The sequence below is a fragment of the Papio anubis genome, chromosome 2 (assembly GCF_008728515.1).
Source record: "Papio anubis isolate 15944 chromosome 2, Panubis1.0, whole genome shotgun sequence".
Taxonomy (NCBI): Eukaryota; Metazoa; Chordata; class Mammalia; order Primates; family Cercopithecidae; genus Papio; species Papio anubis.
This window is the reverse complement of record NC_044977.1, coordinates 94,371,318-94,396,412: the sequence shown is the minus strand read 5'-3', so window position 1 is coordinate 94,396,412 and position 25,095 is coordinate 94,371,318. Positions and strand designations below refer to the sequence as shown.

The following is a 25,095-nucleotide window of genomic DNA, read 5'->3' as shown; positions in this document are numbered from 1 at the left end:
TATATGAGGGTTTACAGAATTTGGCTCAGGGCTGGGGATCACTTCTTTTAGTGCTTTAGCAATAACCTGAATACCTTTATTAGTGCCTGGAAGTCTTCAAGTCCCCAGCCTGAGTTCAAGCCACAGAAGACAACACAAAGCTGGCCAAGTCACAGGGTAGTCAAGGTACTCTCTATTTCTCAGGTGAGACAGAGAAAAAAGTGGGGGGACCTGGGGGACCCTACAATCACTGGTACGTGGAATGACACAAATGAATCTCAAACTCATTATGCTGAGAAAAAAGCTACACACAAAGGAGTAGATATGGCATGATGCCATTTATATACGATATTCTAGAACAAGCAAAACTAAGCTAGAGCAACATAACGCAGATCAGCGGTTGCCTGGGACAGGGGATAAGGGAGTCATTGACTGAAATGGGGCATAAGGTACTTTTTGAGGTGTGAAGATGTCCTATATTTGATTATGATGGTGATTCAGAGAGGTATGCAATTGTTGAATTTCTTGACCTGTACACTTAAAATGGGTGCAAGCAAATGACTCTTCAATACGTTGTTAACTGAAAAACTAATGAGGGAAATCATAGAGATTCTTACAAGAATCTTCCGTATTGCAAAATGTCAGAAAAAAATTCTGTCCCCTGTCCTCTTTGTTTTTCTCCAAGGTCTAGAAATGGAAGTGAATGAATTTTTACAATCTCTTATGAATTAGCTGTTAAAAATCTTTTGCATGTAGCTTCTTTACAGAAATTTCCAAATACTTTTTAAATCTTTGTAACCTTCTAGGAAATACTAAAATTTGTTGATTTCAGATGAAGAATGCTTTGTTATAGTTTCAACTCTGCAGAGATGTCATTTGGTAATTGTGATTATTTATCAAGCTCCTACCATGTGTTTTATCTCAGCCAAAATTTCCACTGTAGATGGTGAAATTAGGGCTCAGGAAGGCTAAATGATTCATCTGTATGAGCCGTAAATGGGTGAAGTGAACCCGGTCTGTTTGGTGCTAAATCCCGGGTACCTTCTATTTCACCACTGGTGAGAACACAGAGTGCTAATTAAGGAGGCTGGAGTTGGAGTTCCTGCTCCATCATTTAGTCACGTGTGACCTTGGACAGATCACTTGACCTCAATTCCCTTATCCACAAGTTAGGTGATTACCTGTATTGCTCCTCCTTCTGGTCTACTGCATAGTCTCAGGGGGAGCAGTTTGCATTGATTACACTGTGAATGGCACCCAATGGAGGCAGCTCTGGGATGACAATCTCCCTGTTAACTTTAAAGGTCATTGTGGGATTTCCACCCAGAAAATTTATGTGGAATATTCTGAAAACCCTCAAGCACTGATCTCAAATCAGGTAGTACTGGTACTATCACTCAAAATCCTTTAATAGCTCCCACATTTCCATGGAATCTACTGTGAACTCCTCACCTCTTTATAATCTAGCCAAAACCAGCAATCGTATCTCCCTCCACTCTTTGCTCCATGCCCACTACCTCTGCCAGGCCCACGGCTTTCCTGTCTTCAGATGTCATCAACCACCTGTTGGCATGTCATGTGATCTAGGGATAAAACTCCCCAGATAAAGTGAAAGGAGTGGAAGCCAGATGCACCATAATGGGCCCACAAAATTCCACCCTCTGCCAGAGACCTGTGGGTGGCTCTGAATGCTCTACAGGGCTGGAGCTTCTGAATGTGTGTCACCCTAACAGATGTATATAATGTATTACACATTTTAAAATGTGCATGTGTGTATATGTATTAATCTCCCTGGCTCTTGGCTCCTGGTATTAGGACGCAAGCATATCTGTTCCCTAATTTCATTCCTGCCTACCCCTGCACAGGGACCAAGCTCACCTCACCTCTTGGTTTTGGTAGCTCTACTTCCTTTTTCCTGGAAACTCTCCCTACCCCTTCCACATGGCCAAATTCTATTCATCCCTCAGGCCCTTTCTCTTCCACGAAGCCGTTCCCAGTCGCTTCAACCCACATGGTCCTGTTTTCTAAACCCCATAGAACTTGCATTTGACATCCCACATGCTGAATCAGAGCACAAGATATTATGCTATATTTCAGGCCACCCTGAGTGAATGCCTTTTTCTCAATGAGAGGATCTGTCATGACAACCATGATAAATATTTTCATGACATTGTCCACATGTCACGCACTGGTCTCCACTTAGTCCTAATTTATTTACTCCTCACACAGATCCTACAAGCTAGGCATTGCTACATTATTTTGCAGTAGCACACGCTGAGGCACACAGAGGTTATGTAGCTTGCCCAAGGTGATATCCCTATTAAGCGGTAAAGGTAGGTTTTGTACTCAAGTGTCCAGCAGCAAAGTCTAGGCTGTTACCACCACTCCAAAATTTTGTTTTAGCCAATTTGAATATGCTATATTGAATATGCTGTGGATTAAATAGTGAAATGTTTCACTGGTTATGCTTTAACTATATTTGAGCATTCTTGATATTTTATCAGGTCTCTGTTGTCTCTGATCACCAACACTCTGATTGAGGTAGAAACTGAGCCCCTTACTCCCTTTCTTCTCTCTCTCTCTCTCTCTCAAATTCTCTCCCTATTCTTTCTTCACATCATGCTTAGTCAGAGTTTTTCCCACAAATATTGGGTGAATACATGCTCTGTGCCCAGTACCATGCTAGGTCCCAAGGGACACATCAGTGCATACAGTAGGCACATGGCTCTGCCCTGTGACACTTATGTCACAGTGGCATTCTACCCATGCTTTACATTTGCTTAGCCCTGTATATTCTGCAGACTTTTCACATACTTATCTTAGCTAGTTTCATGGCAATGCTATGACTTAAATATCATTATTTCCAGTTTAGAGATGAGGAAGCTGAGGTACAGCGAGTTTAAATTACTACCTCCAGGTTATGCAGCTGTGTGTGTCACAACTGAAACTCAGACTCAAGTCTTTTAGACTTGTCTAAACCTTTGCAGCCACATTTTGCCCTATCCAAGTATCTAAGGGACCCTGCAGAATAATTAGTTTATTCCTTTGCTGGGAAATTCTTATTTCATTCTTCATCCTGTCTCCTGATGGGTCAAATCAATGCTTATTCAAGAATTAGAAATCCCAGCATTTTAGGAGGCAGAGACAGGCAGATCACTTGAGGTCAGAAGTTTGAGACCAGCCTGGCTAATATGGTGAAACCCTGTCTCTACTAAAAATACAAAAATTAGCCAGGCATGATGGCGTGTGCCTCTAATACCAATTATTCCAGAGGCTGAGGCAGGAAAATCCCATGAACCCAGGAGGTGGAGGTTGCAGTGAGCTGAGATCATGCCACTGCACTCCAGCCTGGGTGACAGAGTAAAATACTGTCTTAAAAAAAAAATTATAACAACCCCCCACCACCAAAAATGAGCAATGCCAATGGGGTGAAGAGCCCCTAAAGCAGCACTCATTGCAAGGATTTCTTAGGCGAGTGGTTAGTATGCGGTGTCAATCATGAAAAAGAAGAACTGCATCAAAGTAAGTATCTTTCTGAAAACCTGCAAAACTGAGAAGCTAGTCTGTTTAAAACAGGAAGTTATATACTTACATTGTTTACTACTTTACTAATGTCTGTGATCTGATGGTATCTCTGTTTCAGGAATGATGACATCTAAGCTATCACTGGGCATATCAAGGACTTCACTAAATTAGCAGGTGCCACTGGTCTTCTTGTGCTTATCTGGGCAAGAACTTACTGAAATACAACAGAAGTTTTTACTTAGAAGAGATTTTCAGGTAGGTGTCGCTTTTCCAGGAAAAGGGAGGTGGAACAAGGAGGGGTCCAGGCAGGTGGAAGTAATAACTTCCAGCAGTGCTCTTGGATTTAGGGGGGAGGAAAAGGAAGGTACACAGCAATTTAGAGGTAGTATGGGGCCAGAGTGGGAGAAGATATGGCCACATATCTCCATTTTCTTCTTGTTTTTTCTAATTTCCCCTTTCTGTCCCCCATTCACACAATGATATGTTTGCGTGTAGCACTCACCCAAACTTGGCCCTTTATACCTCTTTAGTCAACATCTGTGCCCATGTTACCCTCCTATACTTTCACAAATTCTCAACTATTGTGCATAGGACTACTCCAAAGAGCTTACACTTAATAGCTTGTGTTTCTTTATATTGACTTGTAAGAAATAGTCAGTGAAAATATAATTTAGATATGTGTATATGTATACATACATTTTTATATATATACAGACCTCCCTTGATATCTGTGAGGGATTTGTTCCAGGACCCTTGCAGATACCAGATTCCATAGATGCTCAAGTTCCTTTTATAAAATGATGTAGTATTTGCTGATAACCTATGAATATCCTCTAGTACCCTTTAAATCATACCTAGATTACTTGTAATACCTAATACAATGTGTACACAGCACTTCATTCATGTGGAGTCGACATAGCACTTGCTGCGTGGCAAATTCAAGGCTTGGTTTTTGCAACTTTGTGGAGTTTTTTCTCAGGTATTTTTGATCCGTGATTGGTTGAATACACAAATGTGGAACCCATGGATACAGAGGGCTGATTGTAACACATATGTGTGTGTGCATTAAGTATGTATGTGTGGAAATATATGTATTTATTTGAAGTTTTCATTGAAAATCCACACTAAGTCAAGCTACTAGATGAGTCAGTTGATTGATTTGATGTCTTTTCTTCTGGGTGAACGAGGTTGTCTGTGTTAGAGGGTAGAGCTAGAAAGCCTCACCAATTCTTCTGGAAATGCCTGGATTGACAGAGGATGAGTGCTAACTTTGACAAGTACTTCAAGTGAGAGTGGTGGGAATATGGGGTCTTCCACATGGTTGTGGTATAAGTTGAAGTATATTTTTGAAGTGCAGGTGTTTCCAGAAAGTGGTGATGATTACATTGAACCAGGCAGGCTGAGTTAGCTCTTCTGGGAGAAGAAAGGTGAGCCCTGTGTATGACTTAATAAGAAAAAAGCAGATCTGTACAGCAGAATAAATTGGGTGAAGGGCAGAAAGAGATAATTCACAGAAAAGGAAATATGAATGACTAATACTTGTAGTTAAAAAAAATCAGTAATGAAATAAATGTTAATTACGACAATAATGGCATCCCTTTTGCCCATCTAACTGGCCAAGTAATTTTTTCTTTCTTTTAGATCTTCTCTATATTGATGGATGCTTGCTGAAACGGGCACCATCACCTACTAGTGCAAAGAGTATATATATTGTTACACACTTTCTGGAAGCAATTTAAGAAAATGTGTCAAGAGACTTAGAAATCTAATTCAGTGTAGAAATTGTGATTTGTGTAATATACCTTAAGGAAATAATTTTAAAATGCACACAAATATGTTTATTGCAGTATTATTTATAGCAGAGCAAACTGTGAACAACTTAATCACACAATGAAAAGGTTGATTAAATAACCATGATTATCTATACAATATGTTGGAATCATTACAAATTATATTTTCATGTAACTTTTAGCCACATGGAACTAGGTGAAAGATAAATAAATTAAGATATCAGAATACGGAATGATATGCAAAATCATATACAAAATGATTTACACACTTTCTGGAAGCAATTTGACAAAATGCATCAAGAGACTTCGAAATATAATTCAATGTAGACATTGTGATTTGTGTAATATACCTTAAGGAAATAATTTTAAAATGCACACAAATATGTTTATTGCAGTATTATCTATAGCAGAGCAAATTGTGAACAACTTAATCACACAACAAAAAGGCAATGATTAAATAACCATGATTATCTATACAATATGTTGGAGTCATTACTAATTACATTTTTAAGTAATGTTTAGCCACATGGAACTAGGTGAAAGATAAAGAAGGTATGAGAATACAAAATGATATACAAGTGTGCTATCAATTATAACATACATGGTACCTGGAAAGGCTCTCTCTCCATAGCACAGTTGGAGGTGGAAGCACTGGGTCCCAGAAAGCTGAACATTCTGGTCATGCTGAATACCTCACAACCATGTTATTTGGAATGTATACGCATACTTTTCCTATGAAAACATATTCTTCATGACCAACTCCTTCAACTAAATAACATATCAGCCCGTATTGGAAACTAAAAATCGGCCACATTTGAAACACCTGTTACTAAAATGTAATGAACAAGTCTAATATTTGATCAAGGAGATTGGTAAAAAGAATCCAAAATCATTTGGCTATTGGGTGAAACTCTGTCACTTAAGATGAACTGACTGCACTCAGACACAATTCTGAAAGAAACAAGCATGAGGTGTAACTTTGAACCAGTAACTAGTACTAATGATTGGAAACTTTGGAAATCCATGTGCTGCCCTAAAATACCGATGCTGGGAAATGTTTGTGGCTGGAAAGAGAAGACTGCACTCATTCACGATTTGAACTTTGAGAGGCTCTTCTTGTGTATTTCCAGGGAAGAAGCTCACGGGTTCCCTCATTCTGTTCCTGCACTGTTCTCAGAAAGTTCGTCCCCGTGTGTGGGTGAATCTAGTTTCCTCCAAGGTCATCAAATTTCTGCTCTATGAGAGTCTACTTCCTCTTCTACAGGAAAAACTATCATATCATAGACTTTTCTATCTTATGTGGGCCTAAAACATTGCCTAATCCAACCCTTTAATTAAAAAAAATAAAAATAAAAATAAAAACCTTTGATCCAGACCAAAGGCATACAAAAAAGAAAAACAAAACTAAAATGAATCCAAATATGATGATTTTCCTTTTTTAACTTTTATTTTAGGTTTGGGGGTACATGTGAAGGTTTGTTATATAGGTAAACTCGTGCCATGGGAGTTCGTTGTACAGATTATTTCATCACCCAGGTATTAAGCCTAGTAGTCAATAGTTGTTTTTCTGCTCCTCTCCCTCCTCCCACTCTCAAGTAGACTCCGGTGTCTGTTGTTCCCTTCTTTGTGTTCGTGAGTTCTCATCATTTAGCTCCCACTTATAAGTGAGAACATGTGGTATTTGATTTTTTGTCCTTGCATTAGTTTGCTAAGGATAATAGCTTCCAGCTCCATCCATGTTCCTGCAAAAGACATTATCTGTTTTGTTTTTATGGCTGCATAGTATTCCATGTGTATATGTACCACATTTTCTTTATCCAACCTGTCATTGATGGGCATTTAGGCTGATTTCATGCAAAGACTATTATTTTTCATACAAAACATTCCAAGTTCTGCCAACTGTGGCTGATGTTTTGGGACTCTTATCATCCTACCTCCTTCTATATTCTAGGTTGATAGAATTTAAAATTTGGTGCCTGGAACAGAACATAATATTTCAGATGTGTATTCCGGACAGTGCAAAGCTGAGTAAAAATTATTCTACTCCATCCTTTCATACACTGAAGAAGAGTTTATTAAGCAGCTTTCATTTGTCAGGCATCATGCTGGACACTAGGCCTGTACTGTCCACTACTTGCTACATGTGGCTATTTAAATTAAATAAAATAAAAAGTTCAGTTTCTCAATTGCACTAGCCACATTTCAAGTGCTCAATAGCCATGAGGCTAGTGTCTGTCTTTTTTTTTTTTTTTTTTTTTTTGAGACAAGGTCTCACTCTGTCTCCCAGACTGGAATGCAGTGGCACGATCTTGGTTCACAGCAAACTGCACCTCCTGGCTCAAGAGATTCTCCTGCCTCAGCCTCCCAAGTAGCTGGGATTACAGGGGTGCACCACTAATGCCTGGCTAATTTTTTGTTTTTTGAAGTAGAGACAAGGTTTCACCATGTTGGCCAAGCTGGTCTTGAACTCCTGACCTTAAATGATCCACCCACCTTGGCCTCCCAAGATGCTGGGATTGTAAGCATGAGCCACAGTGCCCGGCCAAGTGTCTCTCTTATCGGACAGCACAGACACAGAACATTTCCACTAATACAGAAAAGTTCTATCGGACTACTGCACAGATAACTAACTTTTCTGGATACTCCAGGTTTTTTGAGAAAAGAAACAAAGGAAGGAAAGGAAGTGGGAGGGGTTGGGAGGGGATCAACTTAATTGCCTAGATGGGAAGCAAGCTGAATATCTAGATGGGTAATTGGATGAAAACATGAAGGGATAGCTGGTGGAGAGGTGGATGGAAAGTCAGGTGGTAGATTTCATTTGTTCTGGATAACATAGCAATATAGACTACCATTAAATTGGCTCTTGTGTTTGCCATTCACGGTGTTAGCTTCTAAAGAACTTGCAACTGAGGATATTCTTTATTCTACCCCTAAGTTTCCCCTTTTCTTTTCACTACACTTAAAGTAGGTTGAAGGGTTATATGACTCAGGGATTAAAAAAAAAAAAAAAGTTCAAATTTAGGAGGGACTTCATGTCATGTAGTGCAGGAGCTGTCAGCCTTGGCTGCACAAGGGAATCACCAGGAGAGCATTAAGAACCACTGAGAGCCAGGTCCCATCTCCAGAGACTCTGATTTAACTGTTCAGAGGTGTAAGCTGGGGATTTTCAAGAGCTCATCTGTGACTCCCACATGCAGCCAGGGCTGAGAAACGCTGCTCTAGCCAACCTGCCTCCTTCTGGGGGAATCCCTCCTACCCTGTCCCTGATAGGAAGTCACTGAGCCTCATGAATTCCTCCAGTCGCAGCTCACTCAAGACCTCACGTGGCACCCATTTCATCGCTGGATAATTCTACTCAAGGTGTTCTTGAGTGGTGGTTGAATTTGCATCTTTGAACTACTTCTTGCAGGTTCTGGGAGGCTTTGCTGTGAGTCACACATAATTCTGATTCTCATCTGCCCAGCCAGTATCCTACTCTCTCCCCTCCCTATAGTGGCTTTTCTCCAGGATGGATACCCACAGCTTCTTCAACTCATCTTTACTGGGTAAGGCTTCCTCTTGACTGCATTTCAGTTGGTGAATGTTTGCATTAAATGAGCCCTGGACATATTTGGACCACTTTCGGATGCTGTGAAATGATCCTTTCCACTATCTGCATACAACACTTTTATTAATTTAGATTAAATTAAGATTAAATTTAACGAAGTTTACACGCAGGAAGTTTCTTTATTAACCCCATCACGTGTTAACCTCAAGGGAAACTAGAATTACAGGATTTGGGGGGAGTATATTTGTTCTACTTTTATTTTAGGTTCGAGAGTAAATGTGCAGGTTTGTTATACTGGTAAATTTTGTGTTGATGCCCAGTGTGGGTAATCTAAATTCTGTTCATAGAAAACTGTTTAAATTCCACACAGTGGAATACCATCTCACGATTAGAAGGAATGAGGCAGTTCTACAAGTGTTCATATAGAAGGATTTCCAAGATGTAAGGTTTAAAAACTCTCAGAAAACTTGATATTTCTTACTCTGATTTATGTACCAAAGAATGAGACAGTTCTACAAGTATTGATATAGAAAGATTTCCAAGAAGTAAAGTTTAAAAAGTCACAGAAAACTTGATATTTCTTACTCAGATTTATGTCCTGATTTATGCACCAAAAAGCCACTTATAATTATGTATATAAATTCAACCACCACTCAAGAACACCCTGAATAGAATTATCCAGCAATGAAATGGGTGCCATGTGAGGTCCTGATTTATGTACCAAAAAGCCACTTATAATTATGTGTATAAATACATAAACAAATACAAGAGGGCTCAACAACAATCTCCCCTCTGAGGAGGAGAAGAAATTGAGAAAGGGGAGAGTAAAGGAAATTTTACATTTGTCAAAAATAAAATCAGATCAAAATTTCAAGTTGCAGACGTTTATTGTGCACACAAAAGAACAGTTTGAGAGCGAGGAGACATAGATCTGAAAGTGTAGGGATTCCCACTTAGAGCACTTACAGCATAGTTTATAAAGCATAAAGGAGGAAGTACTTTTCCCCTCTGGGTTCAAAGTTCTTTTTTGTTAAAAAAAAAAAAAAAACAATAGGTTTTAGGGGAACAGGTGGTGTTTGGTTACACGGATAATTTCTTTAGGGGTGATTTCTGAGATTTTGGTGCACCTATCACCTGAGCAGTGTGTACACTGTACTCAAAGTGTAGTCTTTTATCCCTCACTCCCCTCCCACCCTTCCCCCTGAGTCCCCCAAGTTCATTGTGTCTTTCTTATGCCTTTGCTTCCTCATAGCCTAACTCTCACTTATGAGTGACACTGTACAATGTTTGGTTTTCCATTCCTGAGTTACTTAACTGAGGATCTCTAATTCCATCCAGGTTGCTGCAGATTGGCATTATTTCATTCTTTTTCATGGCTGAGTAGTATACCATGGTGTTGCTATAAACGTGTGTGCAAGTATCTTTCTCATATAGTGACTTATTTTCCTCTGGGTAGATACCCAGGAGTAGGATTGCTGGATCAAATGATAGATCAACTTTTAATTATTCAAGGAATCACCACACTGTTTTCTATAGGGGTTGCGCTAGTTTACATTCCCATCAACAGCATAAAGTGTTCTCTTCACCACAACCACGCCAACGTCTATTTTTTTTTTTAATTATTATAGCCATTCTTGCAAGACTAGGCAGTATCACATTGTGGTTTTGATTTGCATTTCCCTGATAATTAGTGCTGTTGAGCATTTTTGCATATGTTCATTGGCTATTTGTATATCCTCTTTTGAGAATTGTCTATTCATGTCCTTAGCCCACTTTTTGATGGGATCGTTTGTTTTTTTCTTGATGATTTGTTTGAATTCCTTGTAGATTCTGGATATTAGACCTTTATCGGATGCATAGATTGCAAAGATTTTCTTCCACTCTATTGGTTGTCTGTTTACTCTGCTGATTATTTCTTTTGCTGTGCAGAAGCTTTTTAGTTTAATTGAGTTCCATCTATTTATCTCTGTTTTTGTTGTATTTGCTTTTGGGTTCTTGGTCAAGAACTCTTTGCCTAAGCCAATGTCTAGAACAGTTATTTTGAGGTTATCTTCTAAAATTTTTATGGTTTTGGGTCTTAGATTTAAGTCTTTGATCCATCTTGGGTTGATTTTTGTCTACAGTGAGAGATGAGGATCCAGTTTCATTCTTCTACAGGTGGCTAGCCAATTATCCCAGCACCATTTGTTGAATAGGGTGTCCTTTCCCCACTTTATGTTTTTGTTTGCTTTGTTGAAGGTCAGTTGGCCTTAAGTATTTGGGTTTATTTCTGGGTTCTCTATTCTGTTCCACTGGTCTATATGCCTGTTTTTATACCAGTACTATGCTGTTTGGATGGCTATGGCCTTATATTAACAGTACAGTCTGAAGTTGGGTAACGTGGTGCCTCCAGATTTGTTCTTTTTGCTGTCTTGCTTTGGTTATATGGGCTCTTTTGGTTCCATGTGAGTTTTAGGATTTTTTTCTAATTCTGTGAAGAATAAAAGTGCTATTGTGATGGAAATTGCATTGAATTTGTAGGTTGCTTTTTGCAGTATGGTTATTTTCACAATATTGATTCTACCCATTCATGAGCATGGGATGTGTTTCCATTTTTTGGGTCATCTAAGATTTCTTTCATCAGTGTTTTGTAGTTTTCCTTGTAGAGATCTTTCAGTATTTTGATCTTTTTTTGTGATTTGTTTGTACATTAACAATGGTGTTGAAACAAGAACTTTTAAAGCTGATTTGTCTATAGCAGATTGGTTTAATTTCACTGAATCATGCTGACAATGACATAAACTTTATATTTTGTGTTTCATTTATTATTACAGTTGGCTTTTCAGGGAAATCAGGATGCCTTCAGTCTTGGCTATGTGGCCACGGGTGGTTGGCCTTGAGGAGTTTGGGCTATAATCCTGAAAGACACAATCCTGAATGCCATAATTCCAAATGTTGAAATCTAGAAAGACTAAAATTTTAAATCCAAAAACCACGATCCCAAAATATTAAAATCCCGAAAATATAACTCTGAAAACAATAATTTAAAAGACATTTATTTATATTCCTAAAGGAGGATTTATCTTGAAAAACTTATTAAAACACAACAGAACACTTCATAATAGGGAATAATATCATATATATTTTTGCAAGCATAAACACTCAGGTATACTAACAATAGTCACAAGGGTATAACAGTTATGAGCAGATGAATTTACTCATAAATACATAGGTCAAAAATCACAATATATAAATGCATATCACTATAGTTGGTAATTGTGTGCACCCAGCTTTATAAACTGTGGTCATCTGAAATACTGTGATGGACATCCTCAGTCTTTGAATGAGATCAGTCAACAACCATGATGGGTCACCACCACATTTGCCAGTTGCCCAAAGAGCCAAGACCTCGAGAAATTGTATCTTTCACAAACACAGAGGCACAAAAAGGACATCTGTTTATTTATGAAGGAGGTCTTGACATTTGTGTGCACACACACAATGCTTACACACAAAGTTATAATAGTAATGCACTTTCAGGAGTCAAATTTGCAAAAAAAAAAAAAAAACGCATAAAACATAATAGAACTCTCTAAATGTCTTTACACAGTTTATACCTCCACTACTGAAAATGACGCAAAGATTAAATACATAGCATAGTGAATTGGCACTAGGTGTGAAGGGACAGAAGTGATACACAATTGAGTAACTTGGCAAGGGAAATTTCTTGCATTTTTCCCCTGTGTTTTCTCTTCTAGGTTCTTCAAAGCACTTGCTGCACTTGTATTTGGAGAGTCGTTGTGGTCTACACATTGCCTAAGTATATGCTGTCCATTTAAAAGTCTGCTTATTGCTTGGCTGTTGCAATTAAGGATTGGTGCTTTTGTAGCATCAATAATAATTAACTTAAAAATTTTTATCTTTCACCATTAAAGTAACCTCATACACTTAGCTTGTCACAGGCTTTTTTTTTTTTTCCTGGGAAAAACGTTCACCAACAATTTCTTCCATTGAGAATAAAGGAAGAGTAATGGAATATTGTGATGCTCATTAGACATTTAAGATGAGATTTTGAGTAGGAGTTTGGGTCAGGGCTTAAGACATCAATTTGAGAGTCCTTAGCATGTATTAGTATTTAAAACCACAATGGCATATCATTCCAGTAAGAAGGATGATACTCAGCTTCCTCAATACCAAATCTATATTAGTCTGGGTTCTCCAGAGACAGAACCAATAGGATATGTATGTAGATATAGGAGATGGGATTTATTAGGATAATTGGCTCCCAATTATGGTGGCTAAGAAGTCCCACAACAAACCATCTGCAAGCTGGAGACCCTGGAATACTGGTAGTGTGGCTCAGTGTAAGTCTGCAGGCCTCAGAAACAGAGAAGCCACTCTTGTAACTCTCGGTCCTAGGCTGAAATCCGCTGAGTTGGGGAAGGTGGGTAGTTGTATAGTTCAAAGGCCGGTGAGCCTGGATTTCTCATGTCTAAAGCAACAGAAGAACAGTCTGTTCCAGCTCTCAAAGACAGACCAATTCGCCTTCTGTAATTGTTCACTTCAGGCCCCCAGCTGATTGGATGGTGCCTGTCAACACTGAAAGCAGATCTTTCCCACCTAATCCACTGAGACTCACACAGTAATCTCTGGAAACACTTTCACAGACACACTCAATACAATGCTTCACCAAGTTTCTAGTTATTCCTTTACCCAGTCATGTTGACATCTAAAATTAAGTCCACAAATCCACCCTTTGTCAAGTTGATGTGCATACACATCTCCTTAAACCATACTTAATTTTCAAATAAAGATAATAGCAAGTAATAGTTCCTCTTAACACAATGCAACTAACATTATGCAACTACAGTGTGTACAACCAGAAATGCACTAATCCTTCCCCAGAATTCAGCTTTCAGGATTTCAACATTAGGAATTTTAATCTTTTAGGATTGTGATTTTGATATTTTGGGATTTCAACATTATGGTATTTGGGATTGTGTTTTTCAAGAATATGATTAGCACTGGGTCTTGGGATGTATCTAAAGTGTGGCCTTCATTTTTATTTTTCTTTAACAGTTCCCCACTTTTGATCATTCTCTCACTTGAACTGAGAATGTGACTGGCTATTACCCTTGATTACTACATGTTGTTTTCCTTTCTGCAGACATTTATGGGTCACAAACTAGAATCTCAGTAGGTTATTTTGATGACTCTTGTTCATATGGTTTTGGTTTTCAATCTTCACGGAGATCAACTGTTGAGTTAGTGGCCGCTGACAAGCACTTAAGACCCTTGTGAGACTACATTGCATAAGGGATATTATCAATATGACTAATAGGAGGATAATACCAAGAGTCTGAAAAATACCCCAAAACCAACCAAACCAACCTGCTTAAAAGAGCCAAGATTTAGTCAATCGATTGTGCTTCTCTGATCTGGTAGAATAGTAGGATCTCATCTCTTAGATCTCTAAGATTTAGGGCTATAATTCCTGACTCAATGACATAGAAACAGCATTTTTAAAAATATGACTGTTTCACTTTAATAGATTTTCTTGGCTTGCAGTTTGAATGTCTCTGGTGGTGTCATTGGTGGTCCAGGGAACTTTCTGAGCAGCCATGCAGCAACATGCACAAAAGATGTTCATATACCAGCTGTTGTGGTGATTTCTCTGGAGTTTATTTTAGGTAATTCAACTTCAGCTTGCAGGACTGTAAGGCTGGAAACAACCCTAGTTCAAAACTGTCAGAAACCTATAAGTGTCAGAGTCTTTCTATGAATTTCATGTCATTTTGTACCATAAGGTATTTGCAAAAGCTTTCAGGAAAGCACCAGAGTAAAACAATAACTGCTGTGGATGAACAATGGTTTAAAATGCCCCTGAGAATTTACTATAATGCAGTTAAAGAAGAAATTTGGTTATTTCTGTGATATACAACATTTTGGCTGATGAAATATATACAACATATGGCTGATATACAACACATGGCTGATAAAATTATACCAGGACACATCTGATATGTAGGAATTTCATATAATTTCTGAAACACATATTAATAATATGTATCTATACAAATATAACATAAAGAAGATTTAACATTATTTTTTATTTGGCAGTGCTTCCCATACAATGTAATATGTTAAATAATTAGTCTAACATCTCTCTTTTTATAATATAAGGAGAGAATAAATTCCTTTGAGGATTTTCCAGAGGCTCTCTGCAAAATTCCAAAGTTAGCTTAAGGTCAAAAAGACTGTATGTAGAATTGATTTAGGAAGGTTGTCAAAAATGCGAAAGGTTTAAAGCACTTGATTAACTAGGATCACAGTTCACTCTGAAACAACACTTAGGTATCCATTTAGCCAAAGTGACAAGTAAAAGATTTAAAAGGCAAATACAGAAAGTTACATAGTTGTATTAGTCCATTTTCATGCTGCTGATAAAGACATACCTGAGACTGGGCAATTTACAAAAGAAAGAGTTTTATTGGACTTCCAGTTCCATGTGGCTGGGGAGGCCTGACAATCATGGGGGAACTTGAGAGGCACGTCTCATGGCGGCAGACAAGAGAAGAAAAGTTTGTGCAGGGAAACTCCCCTTTTTAAAGCCATCAGATCCCATGAGACTCATTCACTATCCTGAGAACAGTGCAGGAAAGACCCACCCCTATAATTCAATCGTCTCCCATGACATATGGGGATTGCAGAAGATACAATTCAAGATGAGATTTGGGTGGGAACACAGCCAAACCATATCATTCTACCCTGACCCCTCCCAAATCTCATGTCCTCACATTTCAAAACCAATCATACCTTCCCAACAGTTGCCCAAAGTCTTAACTCATTTCAGCATTAACTCAAAAGTCCACGGTCCAACATCTCATCTGAGACAAGGCAAGTCCCTTCTGCCTATGAGCTTGTAAAATCAAAAGCAAGTTAGTTACTTCCTCAATACAATGAGGGTATAGGCATTGGGTAAATACAGCCATTCTAAATGGGAGAAATTGGCCAAAACAATGGGGTTACAGTCCCCATGCAAATTCGAAATCCAGCAGGGCAGTCAAAACTTAAAGCTCCAAAATGATCTCCTTTGACTCCATGCAGTCAAAGGTTATGCAGTCAAAGGTTATTACTCCATGCAGTCAAAGGTTATGCAGATGCAAGAGGTGGGTTCCAATGGTCTTGGCAATAGTTAAGTTATGCAGATGCAAGAGGTGGGTTCCAATGGTCTTGGCAATAGTTAACTTATGCAGATGCAAGAGGTGGGTTCCAATGGTCTTGGCAATAGTTAAGTTATGCAGATGCAAGAGGTGGGTTCCAATGGTCTTGGGCAATAGTTAAGAAAACAAAAACGAAAAATCTTAGTTCTTGTAACACAAATAACTATTTTCATAAGTAATCAAAGATCTTGATAAAGACAACTTTGTGGTTTTTAACAGAAAGAAGACCAAATTCTAGTTTTGCATCAGTGTACTTTGATATTGAAAGCCCATTTTAAAATCTTTGTAATAAATTCATTCAATTTTATCCAGTTTAACCACATAAGATTCTCTGTCTCATTCTCTTTCTCTCCCTCCTACTTTCTATGTTCATTTAGCTTTTGTTTTTTATTATCCTCTTTTTTCATGTTGAAATAATCTTTAAATAACCTTCAAAGTAGAACAAAATCACGTTCCCAGGTATAAAACCTTGATATTGTAAAGTTATCAATTCTTCCTAAATTTATTTACAAATGTAACACAATTCCACCCAAGCTTGAGTTTTTATAGGTAATTGACTAGATGATCCTAAAGTTTAATGAAACAAATGGCTCTAATATGTAAGACATTTGGAAATATATAATGAAAGGGAGTTGCATAATAATATCATCTATATAAATCATCTTATAAATCTACAGTAAGAAGAGTGTCCCTAGCACAGAAATAAAATATCAATAGAATATAAAGTACAAAATCAGAATCAGGAACATTAAAGAATATATGACAAAGGTGATATTTCAAGCCCAAAGGGGAGAGGACAGTTATTCAACACATACTGTTTCAAAATTTGTCAGATAAGAATGGAGAGGAGGAGGCTCCTCTCCTCTGACCCCAGGGAATGTGAGAAGAGACACAGTGGTTATGACAGGAAGCAGTCACACCTGTGAGTCCCTACCTTCCCCATCAGAGCTAGGGGGCATGGAGCACTCTCTGCTAAGATGGGGACCCCCAAGGAATGTCTCCCTGCAGGGCACTTCCTTACCAGATGGAATGGCCAGTGCGGTTAAGTTGGTGGTCAGGCAGAAAAAAAAGATCTAGTTTGTACTCTTGAGAGTTCCTCAGTTTGTTCATGGCATGGGCGGGAGTCAAGGAGCAGCAGCCTTGCCTCAGTGCCTACCAGTGCAGGAAAAGCTACATAGCCTGGGCCAGGGCCCTGGTGGAGACATAGTGGTAACAGAGAGGGCTCTCCATTGCAGACCAAGGAAGACTAAGAATGAATACCTCATGAGTCTATTAGCTACAAACCACCACAGCAGGTTCCAGAAAAAGGCTCAGGGTTGGGACCACATCACCCCCACTCAGCAGACACCAGTCATATAAATCAAGGACCAAGAGGAGACAGAAACACCCCCTTCCCACTCTGCCCCGTGTCTCAAGTTGTACTGGCCTTTCCTCCAGATCTCTGCCACCGTCTTAGAAAGGACCACTGAGAGAAGAAACTGAAATTATAAGCTGACAGCATAAAGAGGATGAGTAAAATCTAAAATCATTGTTCAAATGAATGAATCAAGAGAAGTTTAAACCACTTTGGACTAAAATGTGTGAATCCTTTTTCCTGCTACCCAGCAGATGAGAAGCTGGTAACAGAGACCAAAATAGTTTGGAGACTAAAGAATCATTGCACATTTTACTGCTGAGTTGTATTGTGAGTAATTTTAGTTGACCTCACTTTCTTAAATCTTGCACATAGGCATCCGTATCTGCACAGAGAAATGTTAACAGTGGGAAATGCTGCATGAGGAGATTGGGTGATTTTTACTTTTGTTTTTGTGCTCTTCTTTTTGGTTGTTCTTACTTATGTACTATTACCCCATCATTTTCCAAAATGCAAAAGGCCATTTTGAAAGCCTAGTTCAAACCTCTTGAGTATTTTATACCTAAACATTCACCTTGATTGAGACTGGGTAGACAGATGAAAACCATATCAGGTTTTTAATTTTTTAATTTTTGAGACAGGGTCTCATTCTGTCACCCAGGCTGGAGTACAGTGGTGTGATCACAGTTCACTGCAGCCTCAACCTCCTAAGCTCAAGTGATTCTCCCACCTCAGCCCCCCAAGTAGTTGGGACCACAGGTATATGCCACCATGCCTGGCTAATTTTTTATTTTTATTTTTTGTAGAGACGGGGTCTCACTACATTTTCCAGGCTGGTCTTGAATTCCTGGGCTCAGGTGAACCTCCCACCTGGGCCTTCCAAAGTACTGGGGTTACAGGCATGAGCCAAAGTCCCCTGCCCATATGAGATTTTCTATCTCTGATCCCATGCAGCTAGTAATCAAGGACTTGGTTGCTGACTCTGGAGGACCTGTATGCTTTCTTGAGCTTTGAACTTTAGTGCTAAAAGCTCACAGGCAGCCCTGAAACCCAAACCAAAAGGTTCTATGGTTTATCATCCTGAGCATGTTGATTTTATAGAAATAACATATGAATTAAAGATACTACCCTCAAATTGAGCAAAACTTAAGTAATTTTTTTAAAGTTTGACCTGTTTTTAAATCACTCTTGGAGAAAAGGAAAATAAATACAAATAATTAATGGTGAGTACAGGCTACTATACCTTTGTTCTCCAGAATAAGCAGTTCTGTTCCTTTCTTGCTTTAGATGCTGAAGTGTAGGACACTCTCTGTGATTGTACATGTGTAACTGACAAAATGTGTATTTTTTTTCTCAGCTGCTATGGATTGGATTATGCTATTAGGAGTAAGAATGCTGATAGGAGCACACACAAACTATTTGTTCCTCAAGTCCATTTTCCTCCTCAAAAGCCTGGAGCGTGCCGTTGATCAGTGGGAGATGTACCTGGATAGACCCATGAAAAGAGATCAGCAAGTTCCACCCAAGGGACCCTATTTTTCCTAATTTCATTTGAAATAGCTTCTAATTGTCCTTCTTTCATTCCTGGTTCCTACCAGTTTTACAGCTTTTTCTGGTTTCAAATGTGAACTCACATACACTCTCATTTATCCTCATAACAACCCCTAGTGACCCAATGGTCGTCAATTTGGATATAAGAAAAGGAGGCTCTGCGTTAAGGGCTTGTCCAAGGCATCCAGCTGAGAGGTGCTAAGACTGGCTCCATTTCCATCTCTATTCTCACTGACTTTGACCACACAGAACCCCAACATGTGGGGCCCCGGTATTTGATCAATTATTCTATTAAGAAGCAAAAGCAATTCCTCGCATTGGCCCCAGGTATTAAGCATTTCTCAGATTTACCTCGAGAAACGCTCATCAGCCTGTATATTCACATCTTCACCCTTGTCCCTTCCTCCTAGAAAGAAGAAAGTCAGTTGGATGCCCTTTGAGGAACCAGTGCAAGGCTTAACTGTCCTTCCACGACTCCTGCCTTATCTGTTTTCTATTTTCCTCCTTCTCCACCGAAGTCTGTAATCTCAAGAAAAGCAGGCATTGGCCTTAGGGCTCCTGGCCTAAGAAATATCGAGTCCAATAAGAAATCCCATTGACTGACCCCTCCTGCTTACCCCTTTGTGATGGAGAAGCTGTTTGCTTCTGGCACATTACCAGCCTAACTCAGCATCACTAGGAGCAGGAAAAGGAAAGTAACCTAAACTAATACTGCTTATAATTGTAATTATTGTAATAGTTAATTACTGTATTTGTACAGGTGTAACAGACAAAAGGTGTATTTTTTTTCACAGCTGTTATGGATTGGATTATGCCATTTGGAATAAGAATGCTGTTAAGAGCACACAAACCAGTTGTTCCTCAAGTCTGTAGCAAATTTTTCAAAAGTTAAATTTAAAAATCACTACATTTGAATTTAGTGACAGGAGAAATGGACATAGATAGAGACTAAAGATCTAGCCCAAATTTTATATTTACTTGTTAGAGGATTTTGAACAAATTACTAAATTTCTTCAAGGGTTCAATTTCCCCATTAACTTTAATGAATGGCACATCATTATGGGGCCCCAGAGAAGCACAGTTACTTGTAATTGTAATCATCATTGTTATTATTATTATTATACATATTTTGCTTTTAAATGGATAAGGATTTTGAAAGTATATATAAACTGTAAAACATAAAATGCAAAACACCGTAAGAGACAGTAGTAATAATAATGATTATTATATTGTTATCATTATCCAGCCTGTTTTTTCCTGTTTTGTATTTCTTCCTTCAAATGCTTTCAGAAATCAGTATTCCCATTCATCACCACCATCCCACATTTCTGTTTCTTTTCCCATCTCGGATCATGCTGACTTTGAAAGCTTCAGCTCTTTCCTTCCTGAACCCCTCTCCTGGTACCTCTGATATGCCTTTTGAAATTCCTGTTAAAGAATCCCTAGGCTGCTATCACATGTGGCATCTTTGTTGAGTACATGAATAAATCAACTGCTGTGTTTTACAAAGGGTGATTATGCTTAATTGTGGGATTGTATTTTTCTTCTTCTATCACAGGGAGAAGTGAAATGACAACCTCACTAGATACGGTTGAGACCTTTGGTCCCACATCGTACGATGATGACATGGGCCTGCTCTGTGAAAAAGCCGATGTCGGAGCACTGATAGCCCAGTTCGTGCCCCCGCTGTATTCCCTGGTGTTCATAGTGGGCCTCTTGGGCAACGTGGTGGTGGTGATGATCCTCATAAAATACAGGAGGCTCCGAATTATGACCAACATCTACCTGCTCAACCTGGCCATTTCGGACCTGCTCTTCCTCTTCACCCTTCCGTTCTGGATCCACTATGTCAGGGAGCATAACTGGGTCTTCAGCCATGGCATGTGTAAGGTCCTCTCGGGGTTTTATCACACAGGCTTGTACAGCGAAATCTTTTTCATAATCCTCCTGACGATTGACAGGTACCTGGCCATTGTCCATGCTGTGTTTGCCCTTCGAGCCAGGACTGTCACTTTTGGTGTCATCACTAGCATCGTCACCTGGGGCCTGGCAGTGCTAGCAGCTCTTCCTGAATTTATTTTCTATGGGACTGAAGAGTTGTTTCCAGAGACTCTTTGCAGTGCTATTTACCCACAGGATACAGTAGATAGCTGGAGGCATTTCCACACTCTGAGAATGACCATCTTGTGTCTCGCTCTCCCTCTGCTCGTTATGGCCATCTGCTACACAGGAATCATCAAAACGCTGCTGAGGTGCCCCAGTAAAAAAAAGTACAAGGCCATCCGGCTCATTTTTGTCATCATGGCTGTGTTTTTCATTTTCTGGACACCCTACAATGTGGCTATCCTTATCTCTACCTATCAATCCGTCTTATTTGGACTTGACTGTGAACGGAGCAAGCATCTGGACCTGTTCGTGCTGGCGACGGAGGTGATCGCCTACTCCCACTGCTGCGTGAACCCAGTGATCTACGCCTTTGTTGGAGAGAGGTTCCGGAAGTACCTGCGCCACTTCTTCCACAGGCACGTGCTCATGCACCTGGGCAAATACATCCCATTCCTTCCTAGTGAGAAGCTGGAAAGAACCAGCTCTGTCTCTCCGTCCACAGCAGAGCCGGAACTCTCTATTGTGTTTTAGGTCAGATGCAGAAAATTGCCTAACGAGGAAGGACCAAGCAGATGAAGCAAACACATTAAGCCTTCCACACTCACCTCTTGAACAGTCCTTCAAACTTCCAGTGCAGCACCAAAGCTCTTGAAGACACTGAAATATACACACAGCAGTAGCAGTAGATGCATGTACCCTAAGGTCATTATCACAGGCCAGGGGTTGGGTGGTGTACTCATCATCAACCCTAAAAAGCAGAGCTTTGCTTCTCTGAAGAGTTACCTACATTTTAATGCACCTGACTGTTAAATAGCTACAAAAACGTAAAAGTTTTTATATTTTATACGTTAACTTCAGCCAGCTCTTGACATAAATAAAACATTTTCACACAATACAATAAGTTAACTATTTTATTTTCTAGTGTGCCTAGTTCTTTCCCTGCTTAATGAAAGGCTTGTTTTTTTAGTGTGAATAAATAATCTTAAGCAACATAACGGCATGCCATTCCTGTTCTAAATATTCTTAAAAGTTTGTTGATTTCCTGTTCACACTGAATGGCAAAATTTCCCATGGGTGACTCACAGAGCCCTGAGAAGTGTGCACTGTCCTCTTAATGCCAATCTTGCATTGCTGAGGAGGCCAGGGGCCTCCTCTAAATATGAAGTAGCCTGGGTATGGAGTGGGGAGGTGTTGGGCCTGCAGAGACTCTTGACACCTGTAGCTCAGTGGCTCTCAAACTTATCGTCAGAAGCACCTGGAAGGTGTGTGAAAACGTGGATGGCTGGGCCCCACCCCAGAGTTTCTGATTCAGCGGATCTAGAATGAGACACAAGAATGTGCCTAGCATCACTAGCAAGTTTTCAGGTGATGCTGATGATGCTGGTCCTGGAACCACACTTTTAGAACAACTGCCCTAGCTAAAATGTCTGGATGTTCCAGAGTCATCCTTGAAATTGCAGATTTTAGGTGTCAGAAGGAAATGTAAAATACCCTTGTGATCTAGGCTCTGCCAAGAATAATCACCACCCAGGGCAGCATATATATGTCAGTTCATCGTAAACCAATTTGTTTAGTAGGACTTTCTACTCCATCGTTTTTATTCAGTTGAGCTTTTCTTGAGAGCCTGCATTTAATACCCTGCCCTAGAAGCTATGATAGATACAAAGATGAGTAAGACTTTGTGTGAGCTACATCCTAAGGAGGAAAACATGCAACTTATGATGTAAAAGTATCTCCCCCCAAAAAAGTAAGAGTGGCCCAGGTCCCCATTCCCTTTAGTTCTCCCTAGTTATGGCTTCTGTGGGAAGTGAGTTCTAAGCTTCTGATTAACTTGTGCCTCTCAGTAGAGATCATATGACTGTGCAATGTGAGCCTTGCCAGCTGTCTGTCCAATAGCTCTTCCTGCTCTTCCTCTTCACCCTTCACCTATCTGTTAGGTGATCTGGACAGGATGCACAAACACTGCTTCAGGTTAAGTGAAAGATGCAAAACTGTGTAAGACAAGCACAATCCCTGCCCCTATGAAACCTTCAGTCTAGTAGGGGTTATAAGATGGAAACAAACAACTGTGGTGCAAAGAGGTAGACACTCAATGCTAGGCCTGGACCAGGAAGGGAAAAACTGCTTCTTGCTGGAACCTGAGGGGAGGAAGATTTCATGGAGGAAGTAGCTTTTGAGCAGTTATCTGAAAGAAAGGCAGGATTTAGAAAGGGAGAGGATTTGGGAGAAGCCACCTTTAACCCAAGAGAATGCCCCATCCAAAGATGAGAAAGGAGGGCATGCACATTTGTGGACAGGAGGGTGGCATGGACAGGGTAGGGTGGGCCATAAATTTCACACAAGGAGAGCTATGGAAGGGTTTAGAGCAGGGGAGAAAAACAATGTAGGAAGATATGTCTGGTAACACATAGAGCATGGAGTGGAGGCCCCAGAACCATGCAGGAGGGAGTTAGGAGGTGAGTGCAAGTGTGGAGGCAAGGAAAGATCAGCAGCTGGTAAGAGAAGTTCCAGGAGCACTCAGGAGAATTTGACCAAGAGACAGCGTGGATCACGAGATGAGGAGATAGAGACCATCCTGGCCAACACGGCAAAACCCTGTCTTTACTAAAGTACAAAAATTAGCCAGGTGTGGTGGTGGGTACCTGTAATCGCAGCTATTCAGGAGGCTGAGGCAGGAGAATCACTTGAACCCGGGAGGCGAGGTTGCAATGAGCCGAGACGGCACCAGTGCATTTCAGCCTGAGTGACAAGAGCGAGACGTCGTCAAAACAAACAAACAACAACAACCAAAAAAAAAAAAAAAAAAAAAAAAGGGCAAAGCAGTGTATCATATGCTTAAAAAAAAAAAAAAAAAAAAAAGACACACATTTCACTTTGTACGTAGATGTATAGACCTTCTCTCTAAGGATACAAAAGAAACCAGTACCAATATGGGGTGGCTGGAGAACAGGAAAAGAAGTTTGACTTTTTGTGCCCTCTGGATTTTCAGTCATGGGAACATACTACTCATTCAAAAAATAAATACAACCTTAGAATGATATAAAAAATAAAAGACTAGGCTGCTATGCAGATGTTCAGAAGTAGGCATCTGTCCTACCAGCCATAAGGAGATTAGAAGCCTCCTGCCGTGAATTAATCCTGTGACCTGGCACAAATTATTTGGCCTCTTTAGCCTTGATTTCCTCATCCATATAATAAAAAAAGTTGAATTAAATCATCTCCAAGGCCCCTCTGTGGCCCAAGTAGACTCTAATCTTGCTAAAATGTTAGGAGCTGGAGGCTCTAAGTTTACAAAATAGATGATAACAGAAAGGAGAAGAGGAGTGGTGGACAAGCCCACAGCATTACCTCCACTGGTCGTGAGGCCAGGCATGGTTCCCACTGTTCACTAAGGGGTACTCAAGTCTTGTTCATTCATTTGGTCATTTACTATTCAGCAAACATTTGCTGAGCATCCACCATGTTCTTAGTTAAGTTCTGAGAAAACAAACGAGGGCACATCCACAGGTGTCCAATTCAGTCTGATGGTGAGCTCCCTGGGGATGTCCAATTCAGTCTCAACTTGGATGCTGCCCACAGGGGGCTCACCATCAGACTGAATTGAATACTGCTCTTGTCCTCCACTGCCAGAGTTCATGACTATGCCTTATAAAGGAATTACCAATGCTTAAATTTAACCCAGATGAGAGTTCCACGCAAAGACGAGAAGACATTTTCTACTTCCCAATTCAATGCTTGGAGAAAGGGAGTGCATTCTCTTGGCCATCATTCCATCCATCCTCACCCTCTGGTGAGTGGCCTGGCCTTTTGTCACTGTTATGCCTATCTGAGAGCTCTGCATGGCCGACACAGGATGTGAACTCTGGAACACTCTAAACCACACAACACGAATCTCAATTTGGCTAGGACACTTTGAAGTACTTCTCCCTTTTTTGTGGTTCAGCCAAAATGTAAATAAAACAATCATTTAAAAACTGAATTATACATCACTGATTCTCTCTCGCATTATGAAGTTGCATCTGCCCTTAGGTAACCACAAGC

General features: G+C 39.8%; 1 protein-coding gene across 8 annotated transcripts in view; it reads left to right on the top strand.

Moving 5' to 3' along the window:
* The window catches only part of CCR3 (C-C motif chemokine receptor 3), a 91,351-nt gene extending 69,391 nt beyond the window's left edge, over nt 1-21,960 (top strand). For 2 of the 8 annotated variants that reach the window (XM_017955496.3, XM_031663408.1), the window contains exons 3-5: nt 3,623-3,759; nt 8,704-8,839; nt 20,507-21,949. In XM_017955496.3, coding sequence (XP_017810985.1) covers nt 8,803-8,839; nt 20,507-21,585 — 1,116 coding nt within the window. In that variant the 5' untranslated portion in view covers nt 3,623-3,759; nt 8,704-8,802 and the 3' untranslated portion in view covers nt 21,586-21,949. Of the gene's footprint in view, nt 1-3,622; nt 3,760-6,424; nt 6,714-7,982; nt 8,840-17,480; nt 17,728-18,880 lie in introns of those variants that run through there. The other 6 variants (XM_021934483.2, XM_017955503.2, XR_004182176.1 and 3 more) reach the window with 6 other exon arrangements.
* The last annotated feature ends 3,135 nt before the right edge of the window (nt 21,961-25,095 follow it).